Raw genomic sequence first — 25,711 nt, forward strand, 5'->3', positions numbered from 1 at the left:
CAACAAAACACCAATGAAGGCAGGTGCCCACTTGATAAACCCAATTATACCCTTGCATCTACAGGATTCTTTCTTTTTTAAAGAGCTAATTAATATGTTTGTAACTTTTTCTTTTACACATGGAGTAGTTTATTGTAAGTTGATGTTTTTAGTTAGATCAGGGGCCTCCAAACCTTTCAGCATGAGGGACACATTATATATTTGGCACATTTTTGAGGGCCGTAGGAAAAAATAAAGGCAATACAGTGCTCTCATTTTTTTTTTCTCTGTTGTCAACCTAGGCAGCTTTTTAGGTTGCCATATGACAGTTTAGGTGGTCATTTAAGACTTGCTTGCATGACGAGTGCGATAATGTGCTCGGCCGAAGTGCGTAGTTACCAGTCGGAATTATGCTCAATGAAGCATTCACATATTATTTCTGCTTCAAATAAAGTCACACACTAAACATATTCACCAATCAAGACATGATATATACTACAATGACATGCAGCAAAATTATAATACAGTATCTCAACCACTTTTTACACGTTGCAATGAATGCAATTTCTATTATTTCTTTCCACTTCCAAACAAAAATGTGGTTGAATTATTGAGCATATGATTCACCTGTGTCAATAAATCCTGGTCCATGGTAACATATATGCTTAACCATGCACACTACAGATTAATGCAAGCATGTTTTCTGTGAAGGACCGAAAATTATCATGACATGGCCATAGCATGGGTCGTTATTGTTATTGGTACATAAACACTTTCGTTCCCACATAATTTATCCACAACAAAATATACAGGTTGCAAGGAAATTTCTAAAGGCATTTTATGATAATAGCTGTTAAAACTGACTATACCCATCTGACAGGTTAAACATTACACTAACTGACAAGAGATGGCCAAAGGACATAACTGCAGCAAACTTCCATACCCTGCAACACTGCTCTCTCTCCCCATCCCCGCACTCGCAACAAGGGCAGAGTCCCCCTAGTCCTCACCTTTCACCCCACCAGCCGTCACATACAACAGATAATCCTACGTCATTTCCGCCACCTCCAACGTGACCCCACCACTTCTTCCCATCTCCCCCAATGTCTGCCTTCCGCAAAGGTCGCTCCCTCCGCAACTCCCTTGTCAATTCTTCCCTTCCCTCCCGTACCACCCCCTCCCCGGGCACTTTCTGTTGCAACCGCAAGAAATGCAACACCTGTCCCTTCACCTCCCCCCTCGACTCCATTCAAGGACCCAAGCAGTCGTTCCAGGTGCGACAGAGGTTCACCTGTATCTCCTCCAACCTCATCTACTGCATCCGCTGCTCTAGATCTCAGCTGATCTACATCGGTGAGACTAAGCGGAGGTTGGGCGATCGTTTCGCCGAACACCTCCGCTCGGTCCGCAAGAACCTACCTGACCTCCCGGTGACTCAGCACTTCAACTCCCCCTCCCATTCCCAATCCGACCTCTCCTGGGTCTCCATTGCCAGAGTGAGCAACACTGGAAATTGGAGGAACAGCACCTCATATTCCGCTTGGGGCGCCTGCATCCGGTGGGCATGAACATTGAATTCTCCCAATTTTGTTAGCCCTTGATGTCTCCTCCCTTTCCTTAGCCCTCAAGCTGTCTCCTCCCATCGCCCAGCCCTCGGGGTCCTCCTCCTCCCTTTTCCCTTCCTACTCCCCGCCACCCCCTATCAGTATGAAGAAGGGTTTCGGCCCAAAACCTTACCTATCTCCTTCGCTCCATAGATGCTGCTGCACCCGCTGAGTTTCTCCAGCATTTTTGTGTACCTAACTGCAGCAAATGTTCTTTTGGTAATATGTTTAAAGGTGTCAAAACGGCACATTACTGGACATTCAGATTAGATGTAGAAGTAAAACCTGGATAAATCCAACGAATAGTTGTGAATGTTGCTCATGAAATAACTACGGTACTGATACTTCATATTAAGAGCATTGATTTGTCATTAAAATGAATTGTGTAATAACGTATCAACGGTAGCAATGACAATTGAACACTGCGGTATTAATGTTTCACATGTTCACAATTTAATTCATCTTTATGGATTAAAACAAATAATAACATTGGGAATTAAAACACATTTGATTGCATTCCGTTATCAAACATAGTCAATTGGGGGGGGGGGTTGAGAAGGCAATCAGTGCGGGATGGTTGGATTGAGGCAGGGGAATTAGTGCGTGTTGGTTGGAGTAGGTTAAATTGTGAGGGGAGAGCGCGGGGGATGTCAGTGGGGATTGAATGGGACGATCAGTACGGGATGGATGGGGATCAGTAAAGGATGGGGGGGGGGGGGGGGGGAGATCCAGTACAGGATGTAATGAGGAGATCACTACAGGATGGATGGATGGAGCAGGGGTTGCTGGATAAATGGGGGGAGGGGGGTGGGGGGTCCAGTACAGGGATTAAGGAAGGGGAGATCATTACAGGATGGATGGGGACCAGCTGCCTAGGATGGATGGGGAGTGTGCAGGAGAATCAAGTGAGTTGGGAAAGTCGATCAGTACAGGATTGCCAATAGATCGGGGTGCGGGGGGGGGGGGGGCAGGTGCTTCATACGGGGAAGGGGGGCACTCCCTTCCTCCCTCAGTGAGGACTGAAGGGTTTGTTTTGAATAGGGTTCAGTGTGGGGATGAAGAGCAGGGGGGGGGTGCAGGATAAGGGGGATGGAGGGGAACGTGTGAGAGAGAGAGAGAGAGAGGAAGGGGCAGAGGAGGTGGAGAGGAAGGAAGTTCAGAGCTCCTCGGACATCACCGGCATAATGGCCCAGCTGCCTTGGCTGTCTCTGTCCACCGCCAAGTGCCGCCGCCAAAGGGTTTGTGGGCCAGTTGGCCTTTGATTCCTCGGTCCGCTGCACTCCCCTTGAAACTCCGCCTGCCATTTCGCTACCTCATTCACTTTTACGGTGCAGGTTATGCACTCCTCAAAACATTTTTTTCGGAATGTACCCATCTATATTACTAAAACTCTGTTCTTGATGACCGGTTTTGGCTTTTTGTGCTGCGGTTTGAATGACGCCGTTACCTCGCTCATTGGCCACCTCGCTCAGAGCCCCCCTCCGGGCGGGGTGCGTGAGGAGGTGGAGTCGCTGCCGTTGCTGCTGTGCGGGCTCGTCATTCCCTCCGACCCTCCGTCACCCCGCACCTAGTATCTTTGCCCCACACTTACCAGACAAGGGAAAACATTACATAAAAATACATTGCATATAAAAACATCATAAAATACATATAAAATCTTAGCATATCTATCTATTATATATTAAAACTGGGTGTGTGGGTTTGTGGGTGCCAGATTCGGCCTTTGATTCCTTGGTCCGCCAGCACTCCGTCTTGAAACTCCGTCATTTTTTCCATTTCGCTACCTCATTCACTTTTACATTCAATTATGCACTCCTCAAAACATTTTTTCTTTTTTATGTACCCATCTATATTACTAAAACTCTGTTCTTGATGACCGGTTTTGGCTTTTTGTGCTGCGGTTTCCCAGATGACGCCGCCACCTACGGTCGTCATTTTTGGCCACCTCGCTCAGATCACCCCTCCGCCGCATGTGTGCCGAGGATGTTTCCTGTCGATGAAAATTGACAGAGATATTAATGTTTTTACAACATTCCCCATTCTCTCTGCTGCCCCCGCTGGAGGGAGAGGGAGGGAATATAAAACCAGGAAGTGGTGTGCCTCAATCAGTCTCTGCAAGTGGTGTGCCTCAATCAGAGCTTTGAATGACACTGACAAATGTCTACAGCATTATGAGTACTCTTAATTTGGTTTGAAAATGAAAATATGGTTAGAGGTAAAAAAGCACTACCTGCAAATGGTTGTTTGGGTTTGGGTTGAAGTAAAAAGGTACTCTCTCTTGATGAATTAAGTGAGGTAATACATTTTTGCTGAGGTGTGAACTTCTGTTTAAACAAATGCTCTTATATAAACTGGGAACAATTGTTTTGAAAAGCTTTGGGTATTGAAAATGTGCACAATTAAGGTTTTATCAAGACATTTAATCTCTTAAAAGGTCTATTTCTGAAAAACTTGCAAGGATCAAGTTAGTGTCAGTATTGTCAGTGAGAGTGAACATTATTGTATACTACCACTTTGAAAATCAAACTGCATTAGTGTTAATTGATATTATTCAACAATTTACATATAACTTTCCATTTGCTGCAATTTATGGGGTAATTATATGTTCTGTAGTCACATTAATTTCTGAATAATTTAACTACTTGAAGAACAGTTGATTATTTGCTGTTAATCATTTGCCTTGCCCTACCTTCATTGGCAAAACACTGTATTGTCAATAAATACAATTAATTGGCACTTGAACTATATCTAGGATTGGGCAGTAGAAGCACCTGCTTATTTATATCTTAACATTCAGCGGCATTCATATGTTAGAATTCCATAACTAAGAATAAGCATAATTTTCAACAAGTTAATAACTATAATTGCTAAGTTTGCTTATTATTCAATATAAATTTATTCAGAACCTTTTATCAAAATAGTTGAGTGCCACATATTTGCACAGGGCAAGTCCCAATTTGTACAATAGATGGTATGTTAACATGGAAATATTAACAGAAGGTAACATTCCTTTTCGGGCAGCGAGAAAATACTTAGGTACATTTTTTTTAAATTACACTAATTGTGTAAAACATAAATTAAATATCACCAATTAGTGAAATAAACAAGTGTTAGTGCCTCCATTGCTGAAAGTCAAAGTGTTTTCTCCTTTCTCTTAGGCTCCGTGCATTGTCAAGTGGAGGAAGTATTACCTCTCCACCCCTCTCACCAGCATTTCCAAAGTATAAGTTAGCGGATTACCGTTATGGAAGGGAAGAAATGCTAGCACTTTATATAAAGGATCTTAAGGTATGTCTTGATTGCTTATTAAGTTGCATGATTGTTTTGGAAATTCGTAGTTGTTAACTCCGATAGAATTAGTTGAAAATGATCCAATTCCTTTTCTGAGTTATGATTAGAAACATAGAAACATAGAAAATAGGTGCAGGAGTAGGCCATTCGGCCCTTCGAGCCTGCACCGCCATTCAATATGATCATGGCTGATCATCCAACTCGGTATCCTGATATATGATTATATATTAGAGAATTAAAACAAATTATATGGAATTGAAAATTGCATTAACTCGTAACATAATTAAATGATCTTCAGTTAGGACACTAGTATTTTGATAATTGTGTAATAAACGTTTATAGAAATATAATTAAAGATATTGCAGCAATTTTGTGCAGCAACGTTAGCGAAAGATGTGCCAGAATAATTATTCATCTTATCATGCAAAATCTCAGACTAAATCAGGAAAGTATCTTAAATTCACTCTTCTGTCTGCTCCATTTTTGCAACAAATGTAATTGAATTTCAATAGTAATTGAGTTGTGTAAAAATCTTATTTGTGAGTAAAGAAATTGCTGTTCAGGAGTTTCAGTATTTTCCTGATGATAGTTAAATTGGGGGAAACAAAATGAGAAAGCTAGTTGCCTGAAATTTGTTCTTGGAATGCTTTTGAGCATTATGATATTACTATTCAGCTTTTGTTTCCAGTCTAAGCTTGTACATTTAGTTATGGTGTTGTAGACTGGGAACTACAGATGCTGGAATATTGAGTAAAACACCTAACGCTGGAGCAGGTCAGGCAGTTTCTCTGGAGGATGTGGATAGACTGTTTGATCCGCTAGAGTCAAGTTATGGTGATGTTTTAGCTTTTGTACCGACGTTATTCTTTTAATCTGTAATGTTTTGGATAAAGAAGATGGTACGATTTATTGCTGCTTTAATTCTCGTCTTTATATAATTTAGGTTCCTGTCGACCTAAATGATAAAGAGTTTCTTCCTATTTTGCAAGAGGAGCCCCTGCCACCTTTAGCACTTGTACCTTTTACAGAAGAAGAACAGGTAGGTAAATAAATAGAGTAAGAAAATGGTTACTACTTTTAATGGTAAAACATCATTTTATTTAGGTTGGTTTTGCACAGTAGAAACTTCTTAAACATTTGAACTTTGTTCATAGGAGCGTTAGAGAATTTAGTTACTTTCATCGGACCAATTGTTTTTCAAACATACTGGGTCAGGTATCACCCCGCTCTCCAAGGTGCACACATTCTTAACTTGAACATTAAGTTGTATCTTCATTATTACTGAGTCAAATTCATCAGGTTCAATATCTCATGATATTGCGAGTGTTCCATAATTAGTTTTTTACCTCAGATCTTTAGGAATGCACAATAAATAGTTTTGCAGTGAAGTTCATGATGCACTGAGGAGTACTTAAAAACAAGTTATATAAATAGTAAAGCACTTGTTGTTACAGTGCACTCCATGGATTGTCACATTGTCGTGGTGGAGAAGCTTATGTGGACCTGTGATCCTGAGAGCGATGCCGTCTGGAGCTATGCTCCTGGTAGGGCCACCCTTGGCGGTAAGGTCGAGGGGGAGGTTTCTGACAAAGAGCAATCCAACCAAGACCTCAACGGTGGAACAGGTGGAGGACGATGGCTGACGTTAGTGGAGCGTTACAACAGTTGGGAAGGTGGATGAAGGCTGCAGCAGAAAAGGGTCTCCGGTCATCTTGGACTTCATGCCACTGGGTCCTGATCCAGATCTGTCAAGGACCATGGGGTGGCTGTCTGTGCACCAGTCTCCCAACATTAAACAAAGTCATGCACAGACGTCCTCCATATAGGGAATAGCACCCTGGAGACACCCATGGTCGGTCAGCCATGACCGAAGGGGGTCTAAGATGTTGGTACAATGTTTAAACAGCATCTGCACATGGTGCTTGGGCAGCAAGTGAACGGCAGAACTTGTGTTCGTAAAATATACATGAGTACATTCTGATTAAATTATTCCCAATTATGCTATATTGTACTTAGATTATAGGTGTATCTTGGGCTTGGTTTGGAAAAATTCATTAAACTTTGGCAGTTCGACAAATAATTTGTATCTTTTTATGACTTTTTGACTGGTTGATTTTTGTTCTTTGTTCAAATCCACCAGAGAAATTTCTCCATGTCTGTAAATAGTGCAGCAGTCCTAAGATTAATGGGACGAGGTGGAGGAACAGTGGTAGGGGCGGCAAGAGGTAGAAGTTCCTCAAGAGGCAGAGGTAAGCATCAGAAATTTCAGCATCCTAAATTTGATTTGCCACTCGATGGATGCCTGCTTAATGGCTCAACAATTTAAGGAAATCAGTGCATATGCTTCATAGTAATTAATTAATTGTCAGAGCATCTACTTGCTATGTCAAATATTAGGACCTCAGAGGCATAATCATACAGCAAGATAACAGCACCATCGGCCCAACTTGCCCATGCCAACTAAGTTGCCTACTTAAGTTGTCCAATTTGTCTGCATTTCCCATATCCAAAACTTTCCTATGAATGTACCTGCCTAAATGTTTTCTAAACATTGTGATTGTACCTGCCTCTGCCACTTCATACATAGAAACAGAGAAACATTGAAAATAGGTGCAGGAGGAGGCCATTCGGCCCTTCGAGCCAGCACCGCCATTCATTGTGATCATGGCTGATCCTCCCCTTTCAATAACCCGTGCCTGCCTTCTCCCCATATCCACTAGCCCCTAGAGCTCTAACTCTCTCTTAAATCCATCCAGTGATTTGGCCTCCACTGCCCTCTGTGGCAGGGAATTCCATAAATTCACAACTCTCTGGGTGAAAACATTTTTTCTCACCTCAGTCTTAAATTACCTCCCCTTTATTCTAAGACTGTGGCCCCTGGTTCTGGACTCGCCCAACATTGGGAACATTTTTCCTGCATCTAGCTTGTCCAATCCTTTTATAATTTTATATGTTTCTATAAGATTACCCCCTCATCCTTCTAAACTCCAATGAATACAAGCCTAGTCTTTTCAATCTTTCCTCATATGACAGTCCCGCCATCCCAGGGATCAATCTCGTGAACCCACGCTGCACTGCCTCAATTACAAGGATATCCTTCCTCAAATTTGGAGACCAAAACTGTACACAATACTCCAGATGTGGTCTCACCAGAGCCCTATACAAATGCAGAAGAACCTCTTTACTCCTATACTGAAATCCTCTTGTTATGAAGGCCAACATTCCATTAGCTTTCTTCACTGCCTGCTGTACCTGTAAACCAACTTTCAGTGACCGGTGTACAAGGACGCACAGGTCTCACTGCACCTCCCCCTTACCTAACCTAACCTAACCCCATTGAGATAATAATCTGCCCCCTTGTTTTTTCCGCCAAAGTGGATAACCTCACATTGACTGCATCTGCCACGCATCTGCCCACTCACTCAACCTGTCCAGGTCACCCTGCAACCTCCTAACATCCTCTTCACAGTTCACACTGCCACCCAGCTTTGTGTCATCCGCAAACTTGCTAATTTTGCTCCTAATTCCCTCTTCAAAATCATTAATATATATGGTAAACAGTTGCGGCCCCAACACATAGAAACATAGAAACATAGAAAGTAGGTGCGAGAGCAGACCACCAGGTCCATCGAGCCCGCACCGCCATTCGCTCATGGCTGAACACTAAACAGACACACTTACCCACAAACAGTAGACACAAGACACAGAACACAAGACACTACCCTCCCCTTTATACCGCTATCACCCCTCTCCACCCCAAGAACCTCGTGATCTCCTGGGGGAGGCAAAAAACCGGATAAAAACCCAGGTCCAATTCGGGAAAAAAATCCGGGAAATTCCTCTCCGACCCCAATCTAGGCGATCGACACTTGTCCAGGAGATCACTCAGGTCTTACTATACTAACCATACCTAGGTCCATATCCCTGCCCTCTCCCCGTAGCCCCTTATCCCCTTGGCAGCTAAAAAAAACATCTATTTTAGTCTTAAATATATTTAAAGTTTCTGCTTCCACTGCTCCCTGGGGCAGTGAATTCCATAAATTAACCACCCTCTGGGTGAAGAAGTTCTTCCTCATCTCAGTTTTAAAAGAGCCCCCCCTTATTCTGCAACTATGTCCCCTAGTTCTAGTTTCCCCGATCATTGGGAACATCCTCGGTGCATCCACCCGATCAAGGCCCCTCACGATCTTATATGTTTCAATGAGATCGCCTCTCATTCTTCTAAACTCCAAAGAGTAGAGTTCCAGCCTACTTAACCCTTCCTCATATGTCAATCCCCTCATTGCAGGAATTAATCTTGTAAACCTTCGCTGCACTGCCTTGCGGCACTCCACTCGCCACTGTCTGCCATTCTGAAAAGGACCCGTTCACTCCTACTCTTTGCTTCCGGTCTGCCAACCAATTTTCTATCCATGTCAACACCTTACCCCAATACCATGTGCTCTAATTTTAGTCACCAGTCTACCCGTGCGGGACCTTATCAGAGGCTTTCTGAAAGTCTAGTTACACTACATCCACTGGAACCCCTTCATCCATTTTACTTGTCACATCCTCAAAAAATTCCAGAAGATTAGTCAAGCATGATTTCCCTTTCATAAATCCACGTTGACTTGGACTAATCCTTTTACTGCTATGCAATAAAATTGACTCCAGCATCTTTCCCACCACCGAAGCCAGGCTAACTGGTCTGTAATGCCCAGTTTTCTCTCTCACTCCTTTCTTGAAAAGTGGGATAACATTAGCTATCCACCTGGAAGCTTGTTACATATAACCCCTTTCCTCCGTATGGAAAGAAAGTTGACCCACAGATCTCTGCGGCATACCACTAGTCACAGGTCTCCATTCTGAAAAACAGTTCCACACTCTCACTCCGACCACCAAGCTAATTTTGTATCTAATTTGCTCGTTCACCCTGAATCCCATGTTATCAGATCTTCGGGACTCGCCTTACATGTGAGAGTTGGCCAAAGGCATTGCTAAAGTCCATGTAGACAATGCCCACTGCCATCCACTATCAATCCTCTTGGTGACCTCGTTAAAAAGAAACTCAAATCAAATTTATGCCACATGATTTCCCATGTACAAAGCCATGCTGAATATACGTATATATATTTATACATACCTATAACACAGCTGGTAAAGCTGCTGCCTCACAGCGCTAGAGACCAGGGTTCGAACCTGACCTCGGGTGCTTTCTGTGCGGAATTTGCATATTCTCCCTGTGACAGTGTGGGTTTCTTCTGGGTGCTCCGATTTCCTCCTGTATCCCAAAGATGTATAGCTTTGTAGGTTAATTGGTCTCTGTAAATTGTTCTTAGTTTGTAGGATAGAACTAATGAATCTTCGTTGGTTGGCGTGGACTCGATGGGCCGAAGGGCCTGGTTCCACGCTGTTTCTCTAAACTAAAATAAACTAAACTAAACTCTTAGTTTGACTCTCAGTCTGAAGAAGAGTCGCGACCTGCAAAATCAACTATTTTTCTCCAGTGATGCTGCCTGACCCGCTGAGTAACTCCAGCATTTGGTGTCTATTTTTGGTGTAAGCCAGCATCTGCAGTTCCTTCTTACACACTAAACTAAACTAAATTTCTTTCTATGTTTTAACTCCAGATATTTCTGTTTTAACTTTTTATCTCTCCTTCCCAGATCTAACAAAGCATCTTTGACCTAAATGTAAACTCTTGTTTTTCTTTCCCCGGATCTTACCTGATCTGAGTTTTTCCAACAATTTTTAATTGTCAGATTTCTAGAATCTGTAGGTTTTTTTTATTTTCATATGTTGGTGCTAGACATTCAGTTATGCAGTATATTGTTTTTATCTGTCTGCGGTGGAAAATCTATAAGCGTGCTAATCATGAAAGCATTGCCAAATGCCCAGATTTCATAATTGCTGTTTGTTCTTAAACAGGATTACTTGGTACTGCACTTTGCACGTGCATGGATGATATTAATTTCAGTACTTGAATTTCAGTGCAGTACACTCCCTGCTTTAATTGTATCATGCTTGTATGTTCTGGGAACATACACAATCTGAACTAAGTTTTATGTGTTACCTTGGACTCGTGTACAGCACCTGCACTGATTTTATTGGAGAAACATTTCCTTCTCATCTTGGAGGGGCCATGAGTGGAGACTGCTGATATACTGTTGGAGATTGCAGAAGTAACCTCTCCAGTTATTGGACTCTGCCGTGCATCCTTGAGCAGATTTCCTGCGGGGTTTGCATGCTACCAGGCAATTGAGGCTAACTCTGAAGCCAGTATCTGAATATACATTGAATACATTGAAACAAAGGGAAAAAGGTCTCATTCAATACTTTTTGCAAATAATTTGCAGGAAGTACTGATTATACTTTCATTTCTGCACATACCTATTGCTGTTTTGACTACTGTGCCTGTGGCAATGAAAATCACCGTCACCTTGAATTAAGCTTCCAGGCTAGTGCAGACAGAAGAGGCTGTTCTATGCAAATTGTTGCAGTTTATGTTCATTTAATTTTTTTTACAGTTGCTGTCTATTGGCGAAGAAATCTCGTGAGTGTGCGCGTGCGCGCGGCCGCCAAGAAATTCTGTCCCCCGGTCCCCTCCATATTTTTATAGCGATTTCCATGCCTGTATGTTTGCAGGGACTATGATCATTCCAAATATTCTGATATAGATTGTTCTTGTGGCTCTCTAGAGTCCTCCTGTAAACCCTGAATTTTCCCTGTCTTCACTTCCTGAATGGTAAATTCTGTGACTATTCAGTATCACACTTTCAGCAAGTTTCTCAGATAGCCTGAGGTGCTTGCCATACTGCAGCTGTTGGCAAGGCAACATTTCCTTGACCTATCACTCTCTTGCCTCTAGGTTGTGCTGTGGGACTCAAGTTTAATTGGGACAACAAGGTCACCATGGACTAATGGAAAATGCTGCATATTTCCTTCATGATATTTCGGTTCCTGGGCAGTCTATGCCCTTGTTGTAGTTTCTTAAGCTTTACAGAGAAAGTCTTGAACTTTTTACGTACCCTTCCACTGAGATCCGTTAGTTTAGGTGTTAGTTTAGCTTATTGTCACGTGAAAAGCTTTTTGTTCAGCTTTTTCCTTTTAGACTTTATTGGACAACTGACAGAGGGGGCCATGCCAATGGGGATCAGTAATAGAAAATTTGTCATATCTGAATATTTTGTCAGGATGTGCTTCATATCCTGTATTTTCACTTGAGAACCTTCTCCCATGACTGCACACAGTATCTGCAGATAAACAACTTCATCATGTGTAGTGGACACAACCTCCGTTGATGTTTAATGATAGGTCAGAATTAAGAATAAGCATGTTAATCAAGTGTTATCTTGGGGGTTACATCGATTAGACATATATACCTGGTTTCCACAGTCACATGTGTTAATGCTGCACTGATTATGTCAAACATTTGAAACCATTTTTATCTTTTGATCCATCTGGACTGGATTCCGTTCTTGTCACCGGTTGAGAAAATTCCTTAGTTTATAGCAGTTCTGGTGCAGTATATTTGTTCAATATTTAGTAATTTTTTTACCATGCTATGTTTACTTGGTGCATTGACAACATTGAGAAATGTATTGTGCTTAAATACGTCATGTGTAGCACAACAAGAAACTGGATAAAAACTTCTATAATTTAAAATTTGCTAAGTTCTATTTTTTTTTTTTAATTCTTCAGGTCGCGGACGAGGTGAAGGTGGTTTTTACCAAAGAAGTTTTGATGAAGGTGAAGTCGGGTTTGGTCGAGGGGTGCGAGAAATGCACAGATCGCAAAGTTGGGAAGAAAGGTGAGTTGATGTATTTAAAACATTACTGTGGAACTTATTTCCAATTCAGTTACTTCTCTAGAAACTTACATTTTCAATGGTATGAATAACCAAACAATTAACTGTTTCCATCACTGTTTCAGTCTTTCTTGAGCTTCCCCTGTTATGAATTTATCTAAGTCTATCTTGTCTTCATTACAAGATTTTCCCCAAATTCAACTTACATTTATTCATGTCATTTTTCCTTAACACCAATCAGTCATAGAAATTCAGCATAGAAACTTGCCCTTTGGCCCAATTAGTCCACACCAACTATCAACCATCCATTTGTATTAATCCATTTTAATCCCATTTTTTCTTCTCCACACATTCTCAACAATTCCCCCACATTTAACAATTTGCCTACAATTGTGAGGTATGGCAAAAACTTGAACACAAGTGTCATATTTTGTTTCTTACAACAGGATATATGTAAGTATCAGTAGATTTAGTCTTTATTTCAAAGAGGCTTTTAAAAATAATCTCCCAAGTCTTGCATTCAAGAAGTAAAGGGCCTGTCCCACGAGCATGCGACTACATGCGGCGAGCGAGACCAAACCGGAAGCGGGGGGCCGCGCGGAGATCGAGTGATCCCATACGAGTTGACTTGAAGTCCACGGGAAGTTCGCGCTAGGCGTATGCCGTTAAGGCGGTGCGTACGACGTCGGGACGTTGCGCACGCCCGTCAAGGCACTGCGTACGGCTTCAATGCAGCTGCGGGCAGGCCATTGCTGCGCGGAATTTTTGAACAGTGTCCGTTTTTCGGAGCCCTGTGCGATGTTGGGACCAGCTCGAAGTGGGACCGGTCCCGCGAGGCCGTACGACTCAAGCGACCACGTTAGGCCGCGCTTGCCGCATGCAGTCGCATGCTGATGGGACAGGCCCTTTAATATGGAGTTTTATGGATACTATGTAGTTAATGACTGCAGAGTGAAAATAAATCTGTATCTGAAGGCCTGATTCTTGTTATAATGGGAAAAATTGAGGCTGCAGTTTTTTAAAACAAATCATATTGATTTTTACACTTTTGCAACTCGTACAATAGCCAGTGTATTGAAAGATTTACTTTGGATTACTCAGCCAGCAAAAATAAATATTTGAAAAATTATAATGCGTTAATTGGATTATCAGAATAAATTTACAAATTAAAGTAAAATGTGCCTTTCAGACTGCTTTCTTCAAACGTACAAACATTCAGAGCTTTGAAGTTTTTCTGTCGAATCATCCAAAAATTTGAGCCAAAATTGTTATGTGCAGCAATTAAGTATTATAGTGTAGCACAATAGCAGATTGATCTTTTAAAACATGGTATTTCTGGAATTAGGTTTGCAATTTTGGGGTTGATTTAATTTATGTGCTGTCATTGCATTTAAATTACCATTATTGGCATTGTTTTTTTATACCTCAAATTCTAAATCATTCTCTTTTCCTGATGAGGATTGTAAATCAAGCCAGCCCGTGGAGTAGATGAGCAGAATGCACATTATATTGATGATGATGTGCAAATCTAAGTAAGTTTATAACATGCCAAAAAGTTGGGGCGAAAATAATTTGATTTTTTTAATCGACTTCCTAAACAAAGTCCAGTTTGTTTACAAGATACGTTTATTTGTCACATGTGCCAGATGCCACAGTGAAATGAGATAACCATACAGCCATACAATAAAACTAAAGAATGTTTCATTATGTTGTTGCTGGCAATAATGGTTGGTTTATAGTAGAAATTAGGAAGAGCTGTTGTTAGGACCTACAACACCAATTCATTTGATAATTCCAAAGGTCAGTTGTGTAGCCTGTATTAAAGCATTGAGAGCTATACGTACAACACGTCCACTAGGATTTTGGGAGTGTTTTTGCATCTTAACGTATGTCGGTATCTTGAATTTGATGATTATAAATTTGTATTTCTAACATGTAAAGCTGTGCTTAGCTTTCAAGAATTATTGCTATTCATCTACTAGTAAATAGATTTACCATTTCCCCCCCAATAAAGTTACTCATGAAAAGGTTATGTTGGTGATTGCTGCAAATTAAAACCTTTAAGTAAAAGTTGGTATTCCGGTTTGCTCTGAAAAGTTCTTGCTTAAGTTTTAGCTGAGAGCTATATAAAAACACTGCAGCATTGTAAATCACTGAATTTCTGCATTTTTTTGTTATACATTGCAAGCTTTTGAAATGAAATCCTAACGTTTTGTTTGAAATTTGTTCCTGATAGTTTCCTAATGCTCATTTAAGTTTCATCAGTATATTTTTGTTTTGAGAATGTTATTCTTCTATTGCATTACATTGCAATTTTTTTAAATTCCCTGCAACACAATAATGACAAGCTGCAAAAAACATTGTTAACTGTGACGTACTTTGGGACAACCTATGATTGTTTAAAGTATTATAAAAATTTACATATTTGTTCATTTTTCACTCCATTGCTCTAAAATCTGCTCTGGAAATATTGAAAGGCTATTTTTGCAAAATCTTTGATTTGTATTACAATATCAAAATATTATTTTCAAAGGGGTGTGACCATTACTAGTGTTGAATTTATTGACATTTTTATTGTATACTAGTCCAAGTGGGACCCGTTGGGTCCTTATCAGACTGGAGGCTTTGTCCCCAATGCAACCCGTTTCCCCAACACAATATTCCACCACTCACCTGCCTTCCCCAGCAGTGGACTTAAAAAAAATCCAATTGCACTTCCCCTGCCTCCCCCAGCACTTCCAATTCCACTTTCCCTGGCCTCTCCCCCTCCTGTGCTGGCAGAAGCAGGAGTAAGTGTTCCATGATGGCAACATTGTTGCAAATGTCGGGTGGAGGACCGTGATATCCCATGCAGATAAAATGTTGGTGGAAGCACAGAGTGTTCCTGCATTGCAACCTTGTAGCGACGATTGTTGGAAGCTGGCAGGAAGGATTTTAACAGTAAAAATCTTGTAAAAGTTGGCATTTGTAAACCTTTAAATATCAATAACGTGAAATATTACATCAAATTTGATGGAAAGTTCATTAGACCGACGATGGGAAATAGCTCAGTACGGTTCTGCAAAAAATGTAGCACTACAGTGCACCGTTTTGGTGGAAATACAATCACAGACACACACATAGAAATAAGATGAGACTTTTAATAGTATACTATTTAATATGGGAGAGAATTTTATTGTATGGGTAAAAATATTATATGACAAACCGACGGCAAGAATATTAACTAATAATATGTTATCTACAAATATCCAATTGTCGAGGAGCAATAGGCGGGGATGTGCATTATCACCCCTGCTATTTGCCCTTATGATAGAGCCTTAGGCTGAAAGTATAAGAATTCATCCGAATATTCAGGGATATAATACTAAGGACTCAAATAATAAAATCTCGTTATACGCAGACGATATACTTTTATATATTACTAACTCACAAACGAGTATTCCAACCTTATTAAATTTAATAGAGGAATTCGGTTCTTTTTCAGGATACAGAATAAATTGGAATAAAAGTGAAATTATGTCATTAAAGCCTCAAGAAACGACTCGGTTATTAAAATTCCCCTTTAAAATTGCAACAGAAAAATTTAAGTATTTGGGTATTCAAATTACTAGAAGATACAAATCATTATTTAACGCTAATTTTATGGCGTTATTGAATAAATTGAACGCGTTGATTAAATTCTGGAAAAAGCTTCCGTTGTCATTGATATGCAGAATAAATGCTATAAAAAGGATTTTATTACCTCAAATATTATACCTATTTCAATCTATACCAATATATATACCAAAACATTAAAAAAAAACTAGATTAAATTATTACCAACTTTATTTGGGACTATAGATCACATAGAATTCAAAGAAAACACCTGTGTAAACCCAAAGATGTTGGGGGACTTTCATTTCCGAACTTTTTGTATTATTATTGGGCAGTGCATATTAAAAATATAATTTATTGGTTGAACAGCTCTTCTCAACAGACAGAATGGATAAGAATGGAGAAAGAGGATTGTTCTCCCTGCGATATAGGAACGGTCCTCTTCTCCCCGATAAAACTGAATAACACAATATATAAGAATAACCCAATTATCCATAATACAATAAGAATTTGGAAACAAATAAAATTAACTTTAAAATTAAGAAACCTATCTGTGTTAATGCCAAAAGTGAATAATCCTTCATTTAAACCATCTCTTAATTATAAAACATACAACTAATGGGAAAGAATGGGAATTAAAAGGATCGGTGATATGTATGAAATGGGAAATCTGTTATCATTCCAACAATTACAAATAAAATTTAAGTTGAATGACAACCAATATTTTAAATATCTTCAGATCTGCGATTTTATGAAGAAATATATACAAAGGCATCAAACTATAATTTCAGACGCATTGGAAGAAGCAATGAATATTAAGGCTGACTCACAGAAATTAATATCATATCTATATAATAGTATTTTAAATATAGAACTACCATCGACAGAGGCACTTAGAGAAGATTAGGAAGGAGAACTAATGATAAAAATCACGAAAGAAACATGGGAAAAGTCTGATATATATACATAAATGTTCGATTAATGTAAGACACAACAATTCAATTCAAAATTCTACATAGATTATATTATTCAAAAAATAGACTGAATAAATTTTATCCAAATACTTCTCCCATTTTTGACAAATGTCTATCTCAAAATGCCACTATAACACATGTTTTTGTTTCCTGCATAAAACTCCATAAATTCTGGTGTGATATTTTTGATATTTACAAAGTTATTCAAGATAAAAATTATTATACTTGGAGTAACGGGAGACGGGAATAAATGAAACACATTTCAAAATTCATTTTTTAATAGTAAGATTAAACGAGTACTTACCAGTATGAAGTTTGATCTGTATTTTATGAGGAGTTACGGTGAGGTATTACATGAAGACCCCAGCGCAGTGCGCATGTGCGGCATACTTCGAAGCAGCGGTGTGAAATCACAGGATAGACACAATATTTGAAGTAAGATAGTAAAGATCATGAGACATCAGTTTATTAGTTTGATCTATATATTGAGGGTGGGAGCGGCGGGCACGTAATACCTCACCGTAACTCCTCATAAAATACAGATCAAACTTCATACTGGTAAGTACTCGTTTAATCTTACTATTTTACTTCGGAGTCACGTGAGTGATTCCGTGAAGACTTCAAAGTCTGTGATTTCAAACCGTGTAACAGTTTTTATTTCACTCACTGCCGAAGTTTTTGAAGGAGGAAGTGTTATCGTAATCAACCAGTGGATCTGCTTTCAAAAGAAACAGAAAGGTATTTGTTAACAATAACAACATAAAGAGCTCCCCTGAGCTTAAATTAATATTGCAGTTTGTAATATTCTTCCTGCAATTAAATCAGGTTTATCAACGGTTTATAATAAAAATTGTTCTGAACGTCGTTCCCTTGACCATTCTGCCGTATTGAGAATGTGGTCAACCGGGATGTCCATTCGTTCAGCCGCTGATACCAATGCTGCCCTAGTGGAATGGGATTAAAATGTATTATTATCTATTCCGGCAGCTTTCAGTACCTGTTTGAGCCACCTTGGAGTGGTTTGGCTCGTACCCCGTCTTGGGGTTTCTGTGGTTGACCCATAGGCTTTCCTCTCCCTCTAAGATTGTGGGTTGTGTCTATATATAGTAGTAGATGGGTCACCACACTCAACCTGGACTCTGGTGGGTAGGCCCGGAATCCCACCAGTTAATTGGGCGTTCCTGGTCCATATAGCCATATAACGATTACAGCACGGAAAACACAGGCGATCTCGACCCTACTAGTCCGTGCCGAACTCATAATCTCGCCTAGTCCCATATACCTGCGAGTTAGATTTACCAGACCTAGAATATGAACGTGATGCGTCTGGGGTAATCACCATGTTATCCAGTCTAGTCTTATGGAGTGACTGGACTCTGTGAGCGTGTACGAGAGCCATAAGCATGAGCGTTTTTAACATAGATTGAGCAAGCTGAGGGATCTGGCTGGTGCCATTCTCTGAGATATGGGATCCCATGCTCTGCTGACATGCTGTTTTAGATAAGCAGATAAGGCGCTCCATGCTGTATTTACGGCACTGTAACTCACCTTATAGTCATGGTGTAGATGTTCCAGGAACTCCAATACGTCAGTGGTTGAATAGTTCGTTGTCCCTGCGTCGTGGCAGTATTTTACCCATGTTAGCTTTTAGTGACTGTTCGCAGGGATGCCGACATGGTGGTAATGGTTCCTTTGGATAGTCCCAGTCCCTGGTAAGGTCTATTCAAAACCTGCACCCAGGAGTTTGATGTTTCCCTGGCATGGGTGGCTTGTGCCTGATACTGGGTTGAGTCAGCAACCATGGTCCACTAGGGAAATCCATAGGTGACTCGCCCACCGTGTCGTGATGAACTGGGAACCATGGCTGTGTAGGCCGGTCGGGCACGTTCAATACCTCGGAGACAGATCCCATCTGTATTGCGAAGTGCCCGTCTGATGAGGCAGAAGGGAGGAAGGCAAAGCAGAAATTCCCCCTTCCAGCGTGTAGGCATCTATCGCTGCTGCCTCTAATCTGGTTCCTAAGTCACATACATAGGTTACTGGTGATTCCGTCTTGTGCAACCAAATTGATATCTGGCTTTCAAACTGCTTAATACCTTTAGCAGATATTTTGGGTTTGACATCTATTCAATGTAATCATAAATTTTACCCCGTGACATGGTGTCTCCCACTGTGTTCTAGCTTCCTAGGACATAGGCAGCTGATAGTTAAAATGTCTTTTGACACACCATTGCCAGATTTGTTTGACCAATTTGTTGCACAATAATGATTATTATGCTCCCCATATGGTTGATATAAGCCACCACCATAGTATTATCAATCCGTAACCACATATGTACATGCTGCATTTGAAATGCATAAGTTTTTTAGCCCAATAGGCGATCACCAATCCCAAGTAGTTGATGCCCGGTATGTGTAGTAACGATGTTTGTGAATTGGTCCATCTGTTACCTGTGCTGGATATGGAGTTTAGTTGCTCCCCAGCCTAAAGTACTGGCATCGGTTTTTAATATCCAAGTTGGGATTGGTGATGATAATAGGGCTGAGAACTATGCCAAATATATGTCTGCCCACCACCTTAATTGTGATATAGCTTCAGTGGGTACATTCATGATTTGATTATAGTGACCCAAGTACCTTGGCAAAGTAACAGTCATATGGACGGAATTATTATTGAAGCCCAGATAATCCTTGGTAGTTAACGCTTCAATTCTGGTATATCTGGGCGTGGGATAAACCTCAGAGCTTTAGAGAGCTGTTTCGTAGCTAGAACTGCTGCCACAGCTAATTCCTTTGTTTCCCCTAATCTGAGGATATCATCCAATATATGCCATGATTATGCTTGTTTTCTTAATATTTTCATGGCCATTTTTTAAATATTTATATTAGTTTAGGGCTGAGGTAGACCATAGGGAATGCTCTATGCTCCCATGGTTGCCCTAACCGGGATATCCATTATCCAGGTAAAATTTTTTAGGTATCTATAATGATCCTAGTGTATGGGTATAAGATAGTTAGCATCTTCCATATCAATGCTCCCCATAGGTATCCTTGGGAGATCAGATGTCTGGCAGTGACAAAAACCCGTCTCCATCTTAAAGTGTATATACTCAACAGATTTATTTAGTGATATTAGATCAATGATGATGCTACATTCACCATCTTTTGTAGTTTTGGTGAATATATTCGATACAAATTCCAATGGTTCATGTTTACTCCCATGATCCGTTTAGTAATGAGCCTTTCTAGTTCAGCTTGACCTTCTCACTTCTCTTTTCTTAGAGGGAGAAAATGCCCTTTGGGCGCATTGCTGAACTGGCGGTAATATGCCCAATTTGAATTCGTTTTTATCCTCTAATACTGTTGAGTATATTTTTAGTTATTTGTGACAGCATCCCATGCTTTATCAACAAGTGTAAATGCCCCCCCCCCGCAGTTAGTAGAACACCCTTATTTAGTGTAGACTGGGAGGAACCAGACCACCTACCTCCATGTTTATTGTTTTTTCATGAAGGCCTAGTTTGCTGGTATGCTGGTGCTGTCGGTGGGGCGGCGCATTTTCCCACGGCTCCGCTCTGGGCCCCTGTCTAAAAGAACTTTGGGGGTAATGTGAAGCGGTCGCCAGGCTTTCACCAGTCCTTGTTTGATATTGCTGGTGGATGCCGAGGGGTGCTGCCAGCTGGGTGTTGGATGCGATGTCCTGCTCGTTCCATGGCCTGCCCTCATGAGGCGCACAGGTTTAGCTGCCTCTCTTCCCGCAGCAGCGGTTTGCATAGCCCCGTATGTTTGGGGTTGCGGGCAGGTCTATATGCACCATTGTTCAGTCGAGTATCCCAAATTTGGGAACATCTTAGGCGTCAGCACCCTGGTAGTGCAATGGGATAGTCTCATCCTGGGAGAACCACCTTGGTGATCATGGCGTCTCGCCTGCCAGGTGAGTATGATCCGTGGAAAAACGAGCAAAGGCGGTAACATCTTGACCCTTCTGTTAGGAGCTTCAGAATTCGCTGCTTGTCTGCGAGTCTGCTGACCCAGCTGCCTGCGGATTTGCCTCTAGAAAGGCCTGCTCCTGCAGGGCTTTGTTGGGAAGATGGTCGCGTGGAGGAGCCATGTAGTGGCCCCCGACACCCAGTAGCTCTTCCTGATCCTGCTCCCCTGGCATACTGCTGTTCTCGTCCGCCTGCCCAGCGTTTAAGCCAGCCCAGCCCTGGCCTCCTTAGCTAGCCTCAAAAGAGGGAGCAAAAGGGTGTGCTATAAATTGGAGGAGGCATAGCTCAAACTCCGCTGTTGCATCAATCCCTCGTCCAGGAAGATGGCTAGTGCAATAGCACTGGGGTAGGAGTGTCGGCTCCCTTGGCATTTAGCCAGTGCCCCTTTTTTCCCTGGAGGTGAACTCCATGACCTCCTCTGGCTTGGGGAGACAGACAATACTTATTTTTGCTGTCTCCAACCTGTTCCAGTTTTGGAGGAAGTTGGCTCCTGTAGAACCTGTTAAATTGGGAAGATTTTTATCTTACCTGTATGTAGAGGCTGCCTGCCGTTTTTCAGGGCGGCATTGTAGCGGTTCCCGGGCAGCGATTCTCCTTGTCAGGAGTCTGCAGGGCTGCCGGTCGGGTTTTTGAACTTCCCGCCGGTCCGCTGCTGTTCACCAAACAGCTGTTCAGCGGACCGGCATCAGCGCAGCTTCCTGTCAGCGGTCCGCAGCCTGTGCGGTCCCGTTAGCGCCTTTCCCCCTCCACTGTCGGCTCCTTCGCTGGAGTTGAAACGGGGGCCGCTGCCTCTCTACTTTGCTCCCCCTGGAGCTAAAACCACAAGGCCCGATTAAGGTAAGTACTTACCTCACGTTCCTTGGATGCGGGAGCTGCCGACTCCCGCTGGCCGCGTTCTGCACAGCTGTGCGATTATGCCGCACATGCGCACTGCGCTGGGGTCTTCACGGAATCACTCACGTGACTCCGAAGTAAAATTATGGGTTAATAATAGCAAAAAAAACCCTACTCAAATTTTGGAAAAATACATCCATACCAACGCTTAAAAAGTGGATTATTGGATTAAATATGTTGGGAGACAGTACATCTTGAAGAAATGCGATTCCTCCTAACAGATAAACCAGACCAATTCTTAACGAGTTGGTCTCCATTTATTGACTTCTTGGAAGCATATGGTGCAACAAAATCGTAAAAACCAACTGTTTCAGGTCTGGGTGAAAGATGGTCAAGAATATAAATACTTATCTCCTATCTCCTATTTTCTACTCTTTCTCTCTTCTTTTTTACTTCTCTCCCTCACTCTCTCTCTTTTGTTTTTTTCCTCACACACTACACATCACATGTTTTTTCTACTCTATTGCCTACTCTCTTTCTCTCATTTAAGAAAAAAAATGAAGCTGTACATAGAATGTAACATGCCAACATATATTTGGCACCTGAAAAAAGGTACCACTGTATTGTACTTAATTTTAATAAATAAATAAATAAACAAAATCGTATACTAGACCAAGTGGGACCAGTCGGGTCCCGTCCCCTCAACGTGTGGTTGCGGGGGAGAGGAGGTCACATTAACCACCCTCCGCACTCACTTAATCCCCCCCGCCCTTGATATTATATTAATATTATTAATTTGCTCCTTTTACCGCACCCCCCGCCTTATCCACTCATGCATAGCCCCCAACTGCGCAGGTGCGGCTAGAGAGGGAGGGGGGTTGTAGAGTGGTAGGGCAGAGAGAGAGAGAGGGCAGAGAGAGAGAGAGGGCAGAGACAGGGAGAGAGAAGGCAGAGACGGAGAGAGATAGAGAGAGGGTAGAGGAAGGGGAGAGGGCAGAGACAGGGAGGGAGAGAGAGGGCAGAGACTGGGAGAGAGGGCATTGACAGATATAGGGCAGAGACAGGGAGAGAGAGAGGGAAGAGACAGGGAGAGAAAGAGAGGGCAGAGACATGGAGGGGGGAGGAGGGGGCTGAGAGAGAGGGGGCGGAGTCATTGCGTCGCTCCAGGCCCGTCCTACTTTGGCCGTCAGTTCCGCGACAGGCCGTTGGCACGCAAAGATTTTGTTCACTACAAAAATTTCGGAGCCCCGCGCAATGTCACGCACAACTCCATACCCATCCGTGCTTCTCAGTGGGACCGGGCCCGCGTGGCCATTCGATGCCCGTGCGCCTCAACGTGACCATGAGGTCGCGTAAAGTGGGACATGCCCTTAACTCACCATTCTCCTCTGCTGCAAGTCAAATAGGTTTTGTTCCGATCGGTGAAAATAGTACAAAAGGTATGAAGGTTTTGAAGGTTCCCCCTCCCCCACACCCATCCCTCCACCTCAGCCCCCCCACCCCCTCCCCCACCCTCCCTACGGCACCCCCTCTCCCCCATGCCCCTTCCGCAGAGTGGTGGAATATTGCTTTGGGGGAACGGGTTGTATTGGGGGAACAGGTGAGTGGTGGAATATTGCATTGGGGAAGGGGTTGCGTTGGGGGGAACTAGGCCTCCCGTGTGACTGGGACCTAACGGGTCCCACTTAGTCTAGTATGTTACTACAATTGTTTTAATGTTGAATAATTTTTTTGTATTGACTCTTGGCATTTGTTTGAATAAATTTAAATGATCTTATTTTTACTAGAGGAGAACGACGGTTTGAAAAACCAGGGAGAAAAGACCCAGGTCAGTTTAACATTTAAAGTATTAACTTATTAACTTTAAATTGTTCCAGGAGGATTTATGTAATTTTAACTGCAGAATATACTTTGGGATTTTGGGGTGAAAGTGAAAGATTGACTTTCGCTTGTAAAATCTGGGTTAAAACCTAATCTAATGTTTTAAAATGCTGGAAGGTTGAGAGGTGGAACTAGGTTTTGGAGTAGTGTTTCTTGCTGGTAATATGCTAGAATATTTCACAGCAAATTTATTGATTAGATTGAATTACTGCATGGAGAATTGAAGCAGTGCATTACTCGGCACTAGTTTGTGCTCACACTGTATGTGAAAAGGATGAAAGTTTTTCCTGAGCACTGACATTTACTTTTTGGTAACAAGATATTTCCAACACCTACTTTTATTCAATGTAATGATAAACTAAGAATTTTTGAAATTTTTGAAGCTGTATCTCAAAATGTTTCTATTGTCCTTAATTTCCTCCATTGTAAGTACATTTGAATTTGCATGTTACATCAGGTTAAAGAAAAGTTATTTTGTTTTCAAACATAATATATTATTGTGTAGCATTTAAGAGATGGTGATTAAATTCTATACACATTTATTTAAGGATTGAATCATCCGAAGGACCAACACTCCAACCTGGGTGTTCCAAATGACTTCCTCTCTACATCTGGGTTTCCTTTAAAATCAGGTACGTTTGGGTTAACTGAACTGAAGCTGAAGCTGTTTGTGGACTTTTTTGAATGAGCTAGAAGCTGTGCAAGTACCATATAACCATATAACAATTACAGCACGGAAACAGGCCATCTCGGCCCTACAAGTCCGTGCCGAACAACTTTTTCCCCTTAGTCCCACCTGCCTGTACTCATACCATAACCCTCCATTCCCTTCTCATCCATATGCCTATCCAATTTATTTTTAAATGATACCAACGAACCTGCCGCCACCACTTCCACTGGAAGCTCATTCCACACCGCTACCACTCTCTGAGTAAAGAAGTTCCCCCTCATGTTACCCCTAAACTTCTGTCCCTTAATTCTGAAGTCATGTCCTCTTGTTTGAATCTTCCCTATTCTCAAAGGGAAAAGCGTGTCCACATCAACTCTGTCTATCCCTCTCATCATTTTAAATACCTCTATCAAGTCCCCCCTTAACCTTCTGCGCTCCAGAGAATAAAGACCTAACTTATTCAACCTATCTCTGTAACTTTCACTTGATGATATAAAGTCCCTGGCTGTAGTACGGCAAAGTTGTGCAGCCCTCATTATGTAGAATCCTAGTTCTGTGGATGAGTATACCGATGAAAGCCATTTAGCATTCAATTCATTCTGCAGCCTTTACAGGTGTTCAGTATGTTGAGGGTGCAGCAAATGTTATAGGCATTCTGTAGCTGATTCTGGACTTGGAAAGAGTAGGCTTCATGTTTAACAGTGGAAGCTTGCTGGTCAGTGGGGGTGCTGCGAGCCGGCAGCCCTGCCAGCTGCGTGTTAGTTTTTTCTACTTATTTTGTTTTTTTAGTGTGTCTCAATGTGTGTTTTTCATGTTTCTCTGTGGGTCTTGTGTGTGGGGTGGTATGGGTGGATAAGGGGGAATCCGCTTCTGTCGCCTACTGCACAGAGAAGCAACTTTTTCCATGTCGCCTCCCCCATTGCCTGACATCGAGGATAGGTGCGGCCTTTCCCAGAGACACGCCCGGGGCTTCAGCTGCGGGCGCGGCGAGGACTCTTTCATCGCGGAGCAGGCGAGCCCTCGCCGGGGGTTGCCGTCGGGGAGCGCTGTGTTCACTGGCCCGCAGCAGTCTGAAGCCGCGGTCTGCAGAGCTCCAGCTGGTGCGGCGT

At 42.0% G+C, this 25,711-nt stretch overlaps 1 protein-coding gene across 6 annotated transcripts in view; it reads left to right on the forward strand.

The window, feature by feature from the left end:
* Positions 1-25,711, forward strand: part of gigyf2 (GRB10 interacting GYF protein 2) — a 114,286-nt gene that overhangs the window by 12,846 nt on the left and 75,729 nt on the right. For all 6 annotated transcript variants that reach the window (XM_055646466.1, XM_055646470.1, XM_055646467.1 and 3 more), the window contains exons 3-8: positions 4,742-4,871; positions 5,818-5,913; positions 7,015-7,123; positions 12,555-12,663; positions 23,839-23,879; positions 24,481-24,564. In XM_055646466.1, the coding sequence (XP_055502441.1) occupies positions 4,742-4,871; positions 5,818-5,913; positions 7,015-7,123; positions 12,555-12,663; positions 23,839-23,879; positions 24,481-24,564 (569 nt within the window). The remainder of the gene's footprint in view (positions 1-4,741; positions 4,872-5,817; positions 5,914-7,014; positions 7,124-12,554; positions 12,664-23,838; positions 23,880-24,480; positions 24,565-25,711) is intronic.

This window comes from Leucoraja erinacea, chromosome 14 (genome assembly GCF_028641065.1).
Source record: "Leucoraja erinacea ecotype New England chromosome 14, Leri_hhj_1, whole genome shotgun sequence".
NCBI classification, from domain to species: domain Eukaryota; kingdom Metazoa; phylum Chordata; class Chondrichthyes; order Rajiformes; family Rajidae; genus Leucoraja; species Leucoraja erinaceus.